At 47.9% G+C, this 15,084-nt stretch overlaps 1 protein-coding gene across 9 annotated transcripts in view; it reads left to right on the top strand.

The window, feature by feature from the left end:
* Positions 1-3,438, top strand: part of ABCC5 (ATP binding cassette subfamily C member 5) — a 90,041-nt gene extending 86,603 nt beyond the window's left edge. For 6 of the 9 annotated variants that reach the window (XM_036243766.1, XM_036243771.1, XM_036243765.1 and 3 more), the window contains one exon: positions 1,033-2,482. In XM_036243766.1, coding sequence (XP_036099659.1) covers positions 1,033-1,134 — 102 coding nt within the window. In that variant the 3' untranslated portion in view covers positions 1,135-2,482. Of the gene's footprint in view, positions 1-1,032; positions 2,486-3,414 lie in introns of those variants that run through there. The other 3 variants (XM_036243763.1, XM_036243761.1, XM_036243762.1) reach the window with 3 other exon arrangements.
* The last annotated feature ends 11,646 nt before the right edge of the window (positions 3,439-15,084 follow it).

Below are 15,084 nucleotides of genomic sequence, written 5' to 3'. Positions count from 1 at the left end.
GAGTCCAGCGCTGTGTGTTTGCTTGTTGCAGTCATGTAGTGGTGCCTAACTCTGTATCCTGCTATTCCAAGCTTTCCCACGATCTGGCCCAGCCTCTCCTTCATTTCCCTCTTTCCTTGCAGGTGCTGTTAGCTACAGACAGTCTTGCATCCCTAAGCTTTTTCACCTGTCTTTACTCATACAGTTCCGTCTACCTAATGCCCTTTCCCCTGTTTCCTCTCCCATACTGCCCACTTACAACCTCCCTACCCCTCAAGAAAGCCAGTGTCTACCTGTCCCCTCATGGTACAGTATCTGCTCTAGCACCCAACATCAGACCCTCATCCAACTGGTCTGAAGGAAGGACACTTTGTCCCTAGGCGTGTCTCTCTCTCGGGCAGGACAACCTTTCCAAGAAGCACCCCAGGAGACTTCCCTTCCATCTCCTTGGCCAAGCTTGTGCTCCATGCCTCTGCTCTGCAGAAGGAAGGCTAGGAAAGTGTGAGGCATTGTCAGCCAGCGTCGTGGGAGGCAGGTTCTGCCAGCATATCATTCATCCTGCTGCAGTACGATTTTCAGGGTCTGCCTAGACATCCATCATAGGAATGGATGATTGACTGAGTCTGTCCTTGACTCACTTCCTGTTTGTTTTCTCTGCCAACAAGGCATCCTGAGCTGTTCCTTTTCCATCTTTGGTTTAGATCAGCTTGCACAACAAGATGACATTTGCCTGCTGTGTCTTTGACTTGGGCTGCAGTGTTTTCCCTGCAGCTGTAATACCTTGTCGATTGAGTCCTTCATACCTAGGCTGAAGGAATTGGGTGAAGGAGACCTAGAGATCTTTCTCTCCGACCTTCCCTTTTACAGTTTACTTAAAAAATAAGATAAAAAGGAACCCATTTGGGCATGGCCACATGCCAAGCTAGTCGAATTGTCACCCTGAGTTCATCCTCAGGGGTCTTTCACACTTGCCCCCCATCCTGAGCAGTGGGTCCTCTAAACCACCCTGAGTGTCCCCGAGTCACATTCTGATGCCATCTCCTTCCTTTCCAGGTGGTGGAGTTCGACACCCCGTCGGTCCTTCTGTCCAACGACAGCTCCCGGTTCTATGCCATGTTTGCTGCTACAGAGAACAAGATTGCTGTCAAGGGCTAACTCCTCCTGCGCTGGCGTCTCTTTCCTTTGGAGCGTCGCCACTCCCTGCCTGGGGCAGGCCTCTTCCTGTCCTGCCGAAACCTTGCCTTTCCCGACTTGACCTTTCGCACAGCAGTTCAGGATTGGCTTGTGTGTTTCACTTTTAGGGAGAGTCCTATTTTGATTATTGTATTTATTCCATATTCATGTAAACAAAATTTAGTTTTTGTTCTTAATTGCACTCTAAAAGGTTCAGGGAACCATTATTATAAATGTATCAGAGGCCTATAAAGAAGCTTTATACGTGTAGCTATATCTCTATATAATTCTGTACATAGCCTATATTTACAGTGAAAATGTAAGCTGTTTATTTTATATTAAAATAAGCACTGTACTAACAACAGTGCAGATTCCTTTCTATCGTTTTTGTACAGTTTGCTGCACTGGAGGTCTGTTTTTGCTCTTAGACGATAGGAAGGGCAGCATACTGTCCGCTAGCTGGTGGTTTCACGTGCCAGGTTTTCTGGGTGTCAGAAAAGGAAGGCGTGTGGCAATGTGGGCCCCCCGGCGGCCCCCTCTGCCACCTCCCCACAAGCACTCGGACGGACGGGTGGCGAAGAGGGGCCCGCCAGCGGCCGAGCAGAGTGCCGTGAACTCTCAGGGCTCTTGCTTTCTGTCCCGGTGTCACCTCCCTGTGTCTGTCCGGAGAGCGGGGGGCAAAGCCCTGGCCCCCTTTTCACTCCCTCCGCCAGGAATGAGAATCACAGACACGGTCCTCGGTGAGAGGGAGTTTCTCTCCTGCCTTCCTCTTTTCGCTGTTGTTTTTAAAGGAGCATCAAGTCTCTTCACAGAGTGTCCCACTGCCTCAGGTTCCTAACGCTGGCCACTGCACAGAGCTCTCCAGCTCCTAGACCTGTTGGCTCCAAACCCTGGAGCCGACCGCTGCTTTTTCCGGTGGTACTTTTCATTTGCCTGGTCCCACACCTCCACAGTTCAGTGACAGGGTTCAGGGTTTTGTGGGTCTGTTTCCTTTTCTCACTGCAGTTGTCGCACAGTCTCTTTCTCTCTCCAAAGTCTGCGACTTTAAGCAGCTCTTGCTAATCAGTGTCTCACACTGGTGTAGAAGTTTTTTGTACTGTAAAGAGACCTACCTCAGGTTGCTGATTGCTGTGTGGTTCGGTGTGTTTCTGCAAACCCCCTTTGTGCCGTGGGGCCAGTAGCTCAGGTGGGCGTGGTCGCTGCTGTCATCAGTTGAATGGTCAGCGTTGCATGTCGTGACCAACTAGACATTCTGTCGCCTTAGCATGTTTGCTGAACACCTTGTGGAAGCAAAAATCTGAAAAAGTGAATAAAATTATTTTGGATTTTGTAAGACTCTCGGTGTATAAAATAGTTCTCTGGGAAGGGAGCAGGATGTCTTTGAATGACTTTGGAATACCAGAGCCCGGCTCTGAATATCCATCCAGCGGTGGAGTTACATCTGAGAAGGGCCAGTGGCAGAGCCGCTTGGTTGCAAGGGGCGTGGGGCCTAGTCTGCCTGACATCTGTGCTGGGCCCTAGTCCTTATGCCTGTGACACCAAAGGAAGGTGCAGTGCTGCTGAGCAGAGGGCTGGGCGTGGGCAGGTGAATGCTTGCAGCAAGGTGGGCGGTTGTGAAATGTATTTCAAATGAACAGTTTCTTGAGGGTTCTTAGCAATTCAAACAATGTAATTGCCCTTTTGGCCATTTCATTCAGCTTACCTCATTGAGAATTAAGTAGCCATTCAAAAGGGTAATCATTTTAGAGTTTCTCAGTATCGGAATGCAGCAAAGAAAGCTTTCAGACTACTTGGTACTGGGTCTGCCGACCATCAGCAGATATCATATCCTAAACCCAGCCTTTTTTGTAACCTACTGTCTTGAAGACATGGGCTTGGCTCTAAAGTTAAACCTTTTGTTCCACGTTCGGTGTGCTCGGGAGCCACCTGTGGCTGAGGCTACTGTGCCGGACGGAACAGATGTGGACCGGCCCCATCGTTGCGGGAAGTTCTCTTGGGCAGCACTGATATAAACACACACTCTTAATGATGCCCTGGGTTCATCTTAAAGGTAACACTGGCAGCAGGAAGAGCCTCCAGGTCCTGGTCCTGTTCAGGCTCTGTTGCACCATGACAATAACTTCCCCTTCTGTCATTTCTGTTCTCGTAGCTCTTGGGTCTCCTCCCACCTCTCTTAACCTGCTTTGCCCCCTTAAAGGAAGGCCTTTTCCTGCCCCTGCCCACTCCCTTTCCTCTCTGTGACGGACTCCTTCACTCCCACAGGCCCGGTGACAGACCCTCCACCGTGGGCATGGCCTCCCTTGGTACCAGCCTCTCAGAAATCAGTGCTCCTCCTCTTAATTAGTAAGTAGTACCACTGTTCTCAGTCCATCAGGCCAGAAGCCTCGAATTATTTTAACTCTCCTTCCCCTTCCCAAAAAGTTCAGTCACTTCCAGGTCCTATGCATCACCACCAGCTTCCCCTTCTCCCTCCCTCCATTCATATTGTAATTACAGCCTCTTAACTGGTTTCCCTGCCTTGGTGTCCCCCTCTGAGCCATTGTATTTACTACTGCCAGTATGCAGACCAAAACCGCAAGTTGGTGAAATACTTTACAGCCCAAATGCCCATCAAAAAAAGTGCCCATAAAAAAGCTGTGGTACATTTACACAATGGAATACTATTCTGCTATAAAAAAAAAAAAAAAAGAAGAAGAAAATCTGACCTTTTGCCACAGCATAGATGGACCTGAAGATTATTATGCTAAATGAAATAATCCAGTCAGAGGAAGACAAATACCACATGATCTCACTTGTGTGTGGAATCTAATGAACAAACTGGAGAAGAAAATAGAAACAGAGGCATGAATACATGGAACAGACTGACAGCTGTCAGAGGAGAGGGGGTGGGGGAAGGGGCCTGGATGAAAGAAGATGAAAGGATTAACCAAAAAACATACACAAAACACATCGACACAGACAACGGTGCTGGTGCTGCGACAGCCAAAGGGAAAGGGGATTGGGGGGAGGTGGAGGGGGCAAAGCAGGGATGAATGGGGAAGGAAAGAGACTACTTTGGGCAGTGGGTGCATAATGCAGTGTGGAGATAAAGTTTTGTTGAATTGTATACTGAAACCTGTATGGTTTTGTGAACCAATGTCACACCAATAAATTCAATTAAATAATTTTTTTTTTTAAAGAAAGAAACTAGACTAATGGCTTAAAAAACCCTTTAGGGCACAGACATTGCTTATAGAGTGGCCCATATTCCTTGGCTTGGCAGTCAGGGTGTCCATTATATGGCTATAACCCTCCTTTTTCTACCCAGTATTCCTAAAAGCAGGCCAATATTTTCACACTTAAATCTTTGCAATTTTCTCAGCCTGGAATCCCTTGATCATCTTGTCAAACAAAGTAATTTTTTTTTTTTAAATCAATTCAAATACTGTCTCCTCCACAGAGTCTTTCTCTTCAAACCAAATTCCTCTGGGTTCCTACAGCCCTTTGCTCACACATCTCTTTAAGATTTATTTGCTTTTACTTTGCATAATTTTCTTATATTTCTGCCCATGAAATTAAACTTCTTGAATGCAGTAAATCACCTTATTTTTGTATACCTTATCATTTCTGGTTTAAGTATTATGTTTTACATATAATGGATGCTCACAGAATATGTACTCATAGAAATTGGTGTTGAACACTCATTTTGGTCATGACAAAAATAAATTTGATCACTTCTAAGAGACAAAAATGTGGCTCTGTTAGTTGAGCATCATCCCATGTACTGTGAGGCTGCTGGTTTGATTCCCAGGCAGGGCACATATAAGAAACAACCAATGAATGCATAAATAAGTGGAACAAATTGATGTCTCTCTTTCTCTCTCTCAAATCAATCAATTTAAAAAATAAGAATCCATTTAGAATCTATCGGGAAAATTGTCCACTTCTCAATGAGGACTCTGGAACACATTGCTTCTCCCTTCTTATTTTGACTGGCAGGACGTTTGGGTACTCTAAGTATATTTATCTTCATTTATTTTCTTTATCCTTCATAAGATTTGGGGCCTTTCCTTTTGACTATCTTGAATATATTTAATATTTTAAATAAAAGCTGCCATAAATCTTTGTTGTTGTTGTTTTTTATCCTCACCCGAGGACATTTTTACATTTATCTTCAGATAGAGCAGGAGGGAGAGAGAGAGGAAGATAGAGAGAGAAACATCAATGTGAGAGAGACACATCGAGTGGCTGCCACCCACATGACCCCAACTGGGGCCAGAGACAAAATACAACCAAGGTATATGCCCCTAGTATGAACCGAACCCGGGACTCTCTGGTCCGTGGATTGATGCTCTAACCACTGAGCCAAACCAGCCAGGGCCAAAATCTTGTTTGGATAAGAGGAATAGGCCAGGTATAAGAAAGGCATAATTCTGGTTTGATGAATAATTCTGCCCTCGAGTTCTTTGAAAGCACCCACCCTGGGATGTGTGCCTGTGGAGAGGGTTGGCTGCCCTTTGCCACACTCTTCAGACACCAAGCCACCTACTGAGCCCTGGGTGAAGACTCCCTGGGGCCCAGCAATGGCATGGGAGTGTCTTTTGCTGCCCTGCTCTTCAAAGCTGAGGTTGAAAGAAAGCAGCTCTCTGTGGGAACTTCACTGGAACACTCAGCAGAATTTTAGATACGAAGTTCATTGCACAAAGTCAGACGTAACATCATTTCCCCACCTACAAAGCCTGGAGACTTACCGAGTCAGCAGTTGTAGAGTTTGTGGGGAACAATCAAACTGGGATACTTTGGAGAGCGAATGAAGCGTGATTAACAGTCAAATGTGCAAAGCAGGGCTGTGTCCTCTAGTGCTGGCACCCCCCCTTGCTGCCTCTGGGTGGGCTCTGGGTCTGGCCTTTCTTCGGGGGGCTCCCAGCCCTCACCAGAAACATCTGCAGTCTTTTGGGGACTTCACCTGTCCAGAGGCAGTCAAGTTGCTTGTATTTACTCCCATTCACTCCCATGAGGCACTGGGGCATATTATGCAACTTAAACACATATATAAGAAATAAATATTGCTCTCTTTGTTCAGGTTTCTTCCATCTCTAGTGGTCTTATTGTTATCTCCTCTCCCCTTCATTCTGGAGGGAGATGTGGGGGTGGCAGCTACAGGTAACCCCCAAACTGGCTGGGGTGTGGGATAGGACACTGCAGGCACTGAGCACGGATTAGGCGCTGGGTTTGGGTAGATCTGGAGGTGGGAGAAGACAGTCTTTTGATCTGCTATCCGTCCACTGCAAGGTGTGGGGCGGGTTGGGGGATCTGCAATGAGGGGCAGTCTGTTATGGGAAATGGCTCCTGCCCAAGGCTCAGTTTTCTTGGCTGTGATATGCACGCCTTACCCACTGTTTCTCCAAGAGCCACAGAACCTCACTCCTCCCCCAAGATTCTGTAGGCAGAGAAGGGAGGAGAGAAAAGGGCATTTCAGCTCTAAAGAGGTTTCTGGGCGTAGCATCAGACAGGATGCAAACCGCTGACATGGGACCAGCTTGGACCCTGTGAAGGCCTCTGGAGCTGCATCAGGACCTCTGGAAGCATGGCTGGCTCTGGGTTTCTCACCTCTGTCTTCTCTTAGCCTTCTGTAAACTTCCTTTAGAGTATTCTGGCTTGTCCCGCCTGGGAGGCAGCTGTGGGAAGAGAAACTGAACTTGGAGACAGTAGACCTAGGTTAGAATTGTAGGCCTACCAATTTCTTGAGCAAATAAGTTCAGCTTTTCCTCATCTGTAGAATGGAAGCAGTAACATCCTTCACAGTGTTGCAGAAAGGATTCGTTTAGAAATCTGATGTGAAACTACCTCCTTCAGGGAAAGCGCTCAGCCAAGACATTTTTGTTGATTTGAGTTATTCCTAGAGGAACAGGAGAGAGAGGTCAGAACAAACAGGGCACCATAGCCAGGGTGATGATCATGGCTGGAATCAAACGGTGACCACCTATGGAGGTGCAGCTTGAGAATGGGCTACCACAGGGTAGAAATACTCTGCATGGGACTTCCCTTGAAGTGGCAACCTTGTGGCCACCTGCACCATCTCCCTGGGGAGCCTGCACTTCACAATCAGACACTGAGGTCTCAGACAAGCAATGAAAAGGGACTATTGCACTGGAGCCCCCATTCCAGACTTGTGTCCTGGACCTGCCATCCCTGAAATCTGACTACAGTCTGACCCTTTGTGCAGGGTGTCTCTGTTCCTGGAGCCACGTCCCACCTTCGCTGGCCAGAACACTGTGACTCTTGGGCAAGGGAGAGAGGAGAGAAAATTTGTCAAAGTTCAATATATTTGGGAATGTTGAGCAAGACTCCCACAAGAGTAACACATCTCTATGTCTTAAAGAAAAGGCCTTGGGTGCTATATATCTAAAAAGCATTCCTGGCAAAGATACCCAGATGACAGTGGGAACCAAATGGAACATGGTCAGTGGCTCACAAGGCAGATGACAGACCCATCTTTCTATCCCACCATCATCTCCAAAACCAGAATCACTACCACAGCCACTGTCCAACCTTCACCTGTGCTAAAGCCTCTACTAAAATCCTCATGACCACCAGTGCTACCATCCCAACCACCTCCAAAACTACCATCCTCATGTGTTACAAGCATCTGAATTAAGTAGAAATCTGGAACAGCACACTAACTTACATGTGAGATGTTCCCATTGAGGTGGTTTCTGGACTCGAGTAGCTCACGTTGCAGTGGAGGTGGCCAGTATGAAAGAGAAAGTCTAGGCCTGTGTGAAAGGAGAGGCAGGTGGGAGCTCCCAGAAAGGGGTCCCTAGTCTACTCACAAGGAATAGTGAGCACTGTGAGACTGGGCCTTGGGGGGCCACCAGATCCTTCTATCAGTGAATCCACACCACTCAGTGGCATCTTGGGACTCCGAGCAATTGGGTGACACTGTTGGAGATGTAAAAAAAAAAAAAGGTAGACCCGGTGCCTCCCTTAGGAGCTTTTCATATTGTAGAAAAGATGGGGCCGTCACTCAACATAGTTAACAGAACCAAGGATTCAACCCAGAGCAAGGCAAGGACCACTGTGGGAGATGGTTGGAGTGTTCAGCGGTAGTGGTTAGAGATTGGTGGGATTGGCTAGAGAAGCTTTCAGACAAGCATCTCTCTTAAGCAACATTTTGAGGAAGAAGGAACATGACTTGTTGGAGAGGGAAGGACGCAGTTTTGTGGAAACTGAAGGAGCAACAATATTCGTAGAAGCCTGGTACATCATCCACAGTCCTTTCCTGTAACTGTCTCATCTCATCCTCCCATCAGCCCTATGAGGTGAGCATATCATCACATTGCAGTGAGACAGACCTTGAAGATAGGATTTCTAGAGGTGGAGATGCAGAGGGAAGGCACTCCAGATGGAGGGAACTGCATGAGCAAATGTGTAGAGGTGGGACAGCAGTGACCATGTCGATGGACAGGTTGGTGTTGGGTTTTCCACATTAAACAATTCCCTTGAGTCTTTAAGGCTTGAGTATAAAGGGGATTCCATCGTGGCTAGCTCTATGCTTGTGCTTTCTCTGACTCCTGCCCATACACCTTTGTAAACAATCTCTTTATTAAACTATCCTCAATTTACCCAACTTGAGTATACTGTGTATCTCCTGGTACAATTCTGTGAGGTGAAAGGGTTAATAAGGTTTTAAAGGGTAAAGGCAAAATCTTGCAAAAGGCAGAAACTCTGAAAAATGCTTGCATGACCTTTACTCAGTCTTCTGTTAAGTACAGATTATCCGTAAGACAACGAATCACCCAGCAGATGCAGAATGAGATACCAGACCAGTCCAACTGCAAAGTGGACAGTGGGCCCTGCAGAGTACGTCAGCAGAAACTGCCGGAAGCTAGAAGCAGTATATAACCTACACCCCAACTGTTATTTGAGGCTGACCCTTTTTTTGGGTTTAGCCTGCCTGCCCCCAGGCGCATGCAATAAAGTAGTTTTGCTCTACACTGGCCTTGCGTTGTGGCTCTCCCACCAGCTCAAACCTTTTATGAGGAAGGTGGATAAACTTATCATCTCCATTGTACAAATGAGAAAACTGAGGCAAGAGAAGGCTAGATAACTTACCCAGGGTCACCTTATTGTGAGGTAGAACTAACCTCTAGACCCCAGCAGTCTGACTCCAGGAAGGTGAAGTACAAGCAAAGGCTATAGAACTTGACTACTGACAAACTCGGGGACCCTGGGAAGGTGGAGAGTCCAAACTAACCAGAGATTGGAGCGGGGGTGGGGGTGGGGTGACTGGCACCTGGTTTCTGTCACACTGAGATGCAACAGTATATCCTGAGGAGACATGATGCCACCTTTGGAGGTTGCCCCCGTCTCTCCCTGAGCTGACCCATGCAGCCAGCTGAGACTGCCCAGTCAGAGGCTGAAAGGAGACTGACTAGAGTTGAGCTCCATGGGCCAGAGGTGAGGCTCTTCTGGGAACGAAGGTCCCAGAGTAGCAGGGCCTGGGTGTGACTGGTGTGACCAAATGGACGTTCTCAACTGGGACTGACCAGCCTTCACGACGCTGCCTGAGAGCCCTGGCTTATAAGTGGAGCTCAGGCAGGGTGGGCGAGGAGGGTGGCTGAGAGGGCCATAGGGAAGGAAGGGCGGGGTGCACCACAGCAAAGGGGCGACGGGGGGCGCAGGCCCAAGGTGTTCTCCCAGCTCAGTGGGCTGGCTTTACTGGCTGTCTTCTTCTTGCTCCTGAAACCTGATGCCTTCTACTGGAACAGGGGCCACCTTCCTCCTGGTCTCTTCCTCTTGTCCTTCCACATCCTTGGGAACCTGTGGCAACTAAGCTTTCGGCTGTACCTGGAGACACTCCTCCAGGTAGGAACTCTGTTCTCAAGATGGCAGACGAACCCAGTCTGTCTCAGCCAGGGACACTGGAAGGAAGGAACTGGGGTGAGACACACGTGGGGTACATCCAGGTCCTGCCACTCACCAGCTCTGTGTGAGTCTCCTCACCTGTCACAGGCAGGGTTGTCAGAGGACTGCAAAACAGAACGTGGAGATTTGCCCGGAGCCTACCTGAGCGAGTTCTGGGCGGAAGTCCCCTGCCAATGGCACACAGGGGAGAAACGGTTTCACAGGCTCTGCTCCACGAGGGCACTGTTTGTGGTTGGAAGGAATTTTCTAAGAAGTCACTTGGGATGGAAATTGGGGAGTGGGACTCCTAAGGCCACACCACCACCTTTGGGGGAGGGGCATTAGTTGGAGTGATAACGACAACAGAGATGCCTCCTAATATAGTGGTGGCATTTCAAGCCTATTTCTCTCAGACATTGTGTTTGATTATGAGCTTCAAGCTGCCATTTACTGGGAAGAAGCTGGCGGAGTCCCCAGGGGGTACCCAGCAGGCAGATGGCTCTGTAATTTGGGGGAGAGGGGAGGTAGCCCTTTCTGTGTGCTGGACTGGCTGTGCTCCGAGCCTGCTCCACAGAGTGAGGTCAGTCAGCCATGTCGCAAGGAGTCCAGGACATCACCCAGAACAGGACAGAAGTAATCCTGGAGGGAAAAGAACATTTTCCCAGGAGCTTCTGCACCTGAAGGAGATTACTAAGAACTGTTGTAATATAAGGTTACTTCATCTGGTAGGGAAACGGGGATTTCCTGGGGCTATAATTAGGAACTGTGTAACTCACACAGCGGCAGCAGCAACCTGTGCCTCCTTAACCCTCTGTTTACAACCATACATAGAGGGACCAGGTCTGGGGCCTGTTGGTCTGGATGATCAGGGCAAGGTCTCGCCCTTGAGCTGCAGTAGTGCAACTAAAAGAAAAAGGAAAAAGGAAAAATTCCTTCTGAAAGTATTTACATTGTCTGAATTTCTGCATTCTTTTTTTTAAAAATTAATTTATGTTTTATTTTATTTTTGTTACAGATGTTTCTCCTTTTTTACCCCATTGACACCTTCCTTCCCATCTCCCCCACCTCGTCCCCGGCTTTGTTGTCCATGTCTCTCTTTTTTTTTTATCCCCACCCGAGGACATTTTTCCATTTTTTGTTTGGATAGAGTGGGAGGGGGAGAGAGGAAGAGAGAGAGAAAGAAACATAGACGTGAAAGGGACACATCTAATGGCTGCCACCTACATGACCAACCAGGGCCGGGGATAAACTGCAACCGAGGTACGTGCCCTTAGCGGGAACCGAACCCGGGTCTCTCTGGACCACAGGCCGACACTCATGTCTCTTTTTAAAATTCCCCCCCCCCCCTTTATTGATATTAGAGAGAGAGAGAGAAAGCTGGAAACATCGATGAGAGAGAACATCAGCATGCCTCCAGCATGCCCCCCACTGGGGATCAGGCCCACAACCTAGGCATGTGCCCTGACCGGGAATCAAACCAGGACCTCTTGGTACATGGGTCAGCGCTCAACCACTGAGCCACACTGGCTGAGCTGAATTTCTGCATTCTTTATTGGCTTCTGTTTGGGATGTAGTCTTTAAACGCTGCTGAGTTTTTTTATTTTGTTTTTAATTTCAAGATACCTTTGTGAAAACTGAGAATCCTGTGGCCAGTCCTCTGGTCCCCACAGGGGTGGCTGATTTAATTCTCTGGCATTTGTTAAGTGAGCCTTCCTCAGAACCCCTGGAGCTGAGCGTCCCAGGTCCAGGGTCCATAACCAACTGTATCCTGGCTCCATTTTGGCCTCCTGGTCAGCCCAGGGCCCACCTGGTTAGGTGCAGAAATCACTGACAGAAGGAGCCTCTGACTCCTTTCAACTCCCACCTGATCAGTCAGATTCTCTTTCCAATCATTCACTTTTCTTTTGACATAAAGTGAGGGGTAGGCTTAGGGTTCACCTCTCCTCTTTCTAATCCTAGAGTGAAGCGTTCTCCTCTCCTCGTTACTCAGTCTTCTTTCTCTTATTCTGTCTGCCGTTTCTATTCTTCTCTCTGTCTCTCTCTCTCTCTTACACACACACACACACACACACACACACACAGTCTGTTGCCCTGTGCAAAACTTGGTCCCCTCCAGCCATGCCTACAGCTTCTGGTCTTCTCCATAGGAGACAGTGGCCATCTCTGGCCTGAGTTGGGATTTTTTGGATAGAGGTGGGGGCCCTTAGGCAGGAGAGTATATGCTCATCCACTTCACTGATGTGAGCCTGGAGGGAGGGACCCCAGAGAGGGTCTGCCTGCTGAATCTCCATGAGGCCCCCTGGCCCTTGGGCAACTGTCACCAGCACATGGGGTGTTCTCCAAGCTCACTTCAGCCCAGTGTCTGGGATGGGTGCTGGGCAACTGAGGCTCCCTGAGCCACACCAGCTCTTCTCTGCAGGTGCCATCATCTTGCCTAACCTCACCTCTGTGCTCTGTGACCCTGAGTATTGGAAAACCCACAGACAGTTCAATTCTGGTCACTTCCTGGACACGAATGGAAACTTCATGGTCAGTGAGGCCTTTCTGCTATTCTCTGTAGAGCACAACACTGGGTCATGGGTGGTGGGTAGGGGGTGTAGCAGGACAGGGACAGCTGCTACCCTGTGACTGTTCCTCTGCTTCCAGGGCATCAGGTGTGCCCAGGGGACCAGCTGGCTCAAATGGAGTTCTTCCTGATGTTTGCCACCCTCCTCAGGACCTTCTGGTTCCAACCTCCAGAGGGGAGCTGGGGCTTAGACTGGAGTACATTTTTGGGGGCACGCTGCAGTCCCAGCCCCAGAAAATCTGTGCAGTTCCCCATCTGAGCTGCCCTATCCCAGGTCCTAGGGAGAGGGGCTCATAGCTAGCTGGGGGTCTGGAGATCTATCCCCCTCAGTCTTTCCCTGGTCTCTTGGCTCCTGAAAAGTTGGAGAAGGTGAAGAACAGCAGTCCACCTAGCTCAGCTGCTCATGACTTCCCCTAACACAACCCTTTGGAGTGACATTAGAGAGTAGACTTATTAAGGATTCTGCAATCCTTAATTGTAGCTCAGTTTCAGTAGTTTAATTAGGTTAGATTTGTTACGCTTTGGCATGGAAGGATTTTACAAGATTAGTTAAGCTTTGGCATTGAATTATTGCACAATATTAAATTGGGTAGTCAAGCCTCACAAGGTAGCAGCTAAGTAGGTTCATTGGGAAAGGCATTCGAGCAAAACTGTAAATATGACAAATACAATTGATGCTGACGCCTAATAAGCCAAAAACTGGGCAGCTTATTTTCTGCCCTCTCCTGCCCTCTGTCGACCAGAGGGAAGAAGTGCAGGTCCCTGCAGACCTAGGACAGGAAAATATCTCCAGAGTCTCTGTATCAGGCAAAGCCAGCAGCCAGTGCAACTGTATTCATCCGACAAGTTCTCCACCAAGGACTCCTTTTACTCCCTCCCCAAGGATTCCCAAGTTTTGAAACATCATGTCTCCAGACAAGTCCTGTTTGTTTGTTTGTTTGTTTGTTTGTTTGTTTATTTATTTATTATTATTTTTTTTGATCCTCACCCGAGGACATTTTTCCATTTTTTGTACAGATAGAGTGGGAAGGAGAGAGAGGAAGAGAGAGAGAACGAGAGAAACATCGATGTGAAAGGGACACATCGAGTGGCTGCCACCCGCACGACCAACCAGGGCCGGGGACAAACTGCAACCGAGGTACATGCCCTTAGCGGGAACCGAACCCGGGTCTCTCCGGACCGCAGGCCAAGGCTCTAACTGCTGAGCCAAACTGGCCAGGGCTAAGTCCTGTTTATTTAAAAAGAATAACTTGTATTAAGAAAATAACAAATAAAAATAAAATTCTCTACAGGTTTGGACGTTTCTCATGTTGACAATAGGCCCCAATGAACAGCTGTGAGCATTCTGATATTTTACCCTACTTGAAAGCTTACAAGTTAGCCTGACACAGTTTTATGAATTCTGGTAGAAAACACAAGAATTTTGAGTTGGAAACAATAGACAATTTGTTGTTCACAGTAATAGCATTAGCCAGGGTGTCAACGTAGACAAATTGTTGTTCACAGCCAGAGCTCATAGCCAGAGTGTCAGTGTTTTTGTGCCGGTTCAGAGTTCCCATTCCCATGGGGTAACTCGAAGAGGACTGAATAACACCTGCACACTCAGTGGGCTGCCTTGTATGAGAGGAATGCTGCGTCAGGAAATTTAAATCTGTTATAATAGACAGTAAGTGTGCCTTTGTTCTATAGGGCAACAGTATCTTTTTCTTCCAAGGTGTTATGGACTGAATTATGTCCTCCTAACATTTAAAGTTCACATGTCGAGGCCCTAATCTTCAGTACGATTGGTATTTGGAAATGGGGCCTTTGGAAGATAATTAGGTGTAGATGAGGTCATGAGGGTGGGGACCTCTTGATTGGACTCGTGTTCCTTCAAAGGAGAGACGCCAGAGAGCTTGCTGTCTCTCTTTGCCATGTGAGGACATTTCAAGGAGTCAGCGATTTGCAATAAGGAAGACAGCTCACACCAGAACCTGACCATGCCAGCACCTTGACCTCAGACCTCCACCCTCCAGAATTGTGAGAAATAAATTTCTGTTGTTTAAGCCACCTGGTCTATGGTATTTTCTTATGGAAGTCCAAGTAGACCAAGACACAAGGCTATAAGCAAACCTGCCCTTTGCTCTGGAGGAAAACATCTTTATCTTCCAAGGTTGTTTGCTTGCTTACCACTTACTATTAAAATGGTAAATACCCAGAGCACAGTATTGTTCAGTTGAGATGCAAATCCACTGCGCGTTCAGCATCCACCTAGCCCTTGGCATTGCTGCTGTGGGACTTAGAGAACAAGGGAACCCATGCTAACACAATGCTCATGCTGCTTACTGAGCTGTGGGTAATCTTTGGGCTCTGACTCAAGAGTCTCCTGGGTTTCTGCCAGCACCTAAATGTATTAGCTTATAAATAGAGTAAAATCAAATGGCAGACTTGACACCTATGACATAACCAAAGTGAATTTGTTTTAGTTTCAGTATCCTGGA

Source organism: Molossus molossus, unplaced genomic scaffold (genome assembly GCF_014108415.1).
Source record: "Molossus molossus isolate mMolMol1 unplaced genomic scaffold, mMolMol1.p scaffold_m16_p_5, whole genome shotgun sequence".
Classification (NCBI taxonomy): domain Eukaryota; kingdom Metazoa; phylum Chordata; class Mammalia; order Chiroptera; family Molossidae; genus Molossus; species Molossus molossus.
Note: the sequence above shows the minus strand (reverse complement) of the source record. Positions and strands in the feature narration are given on the sequence as shown.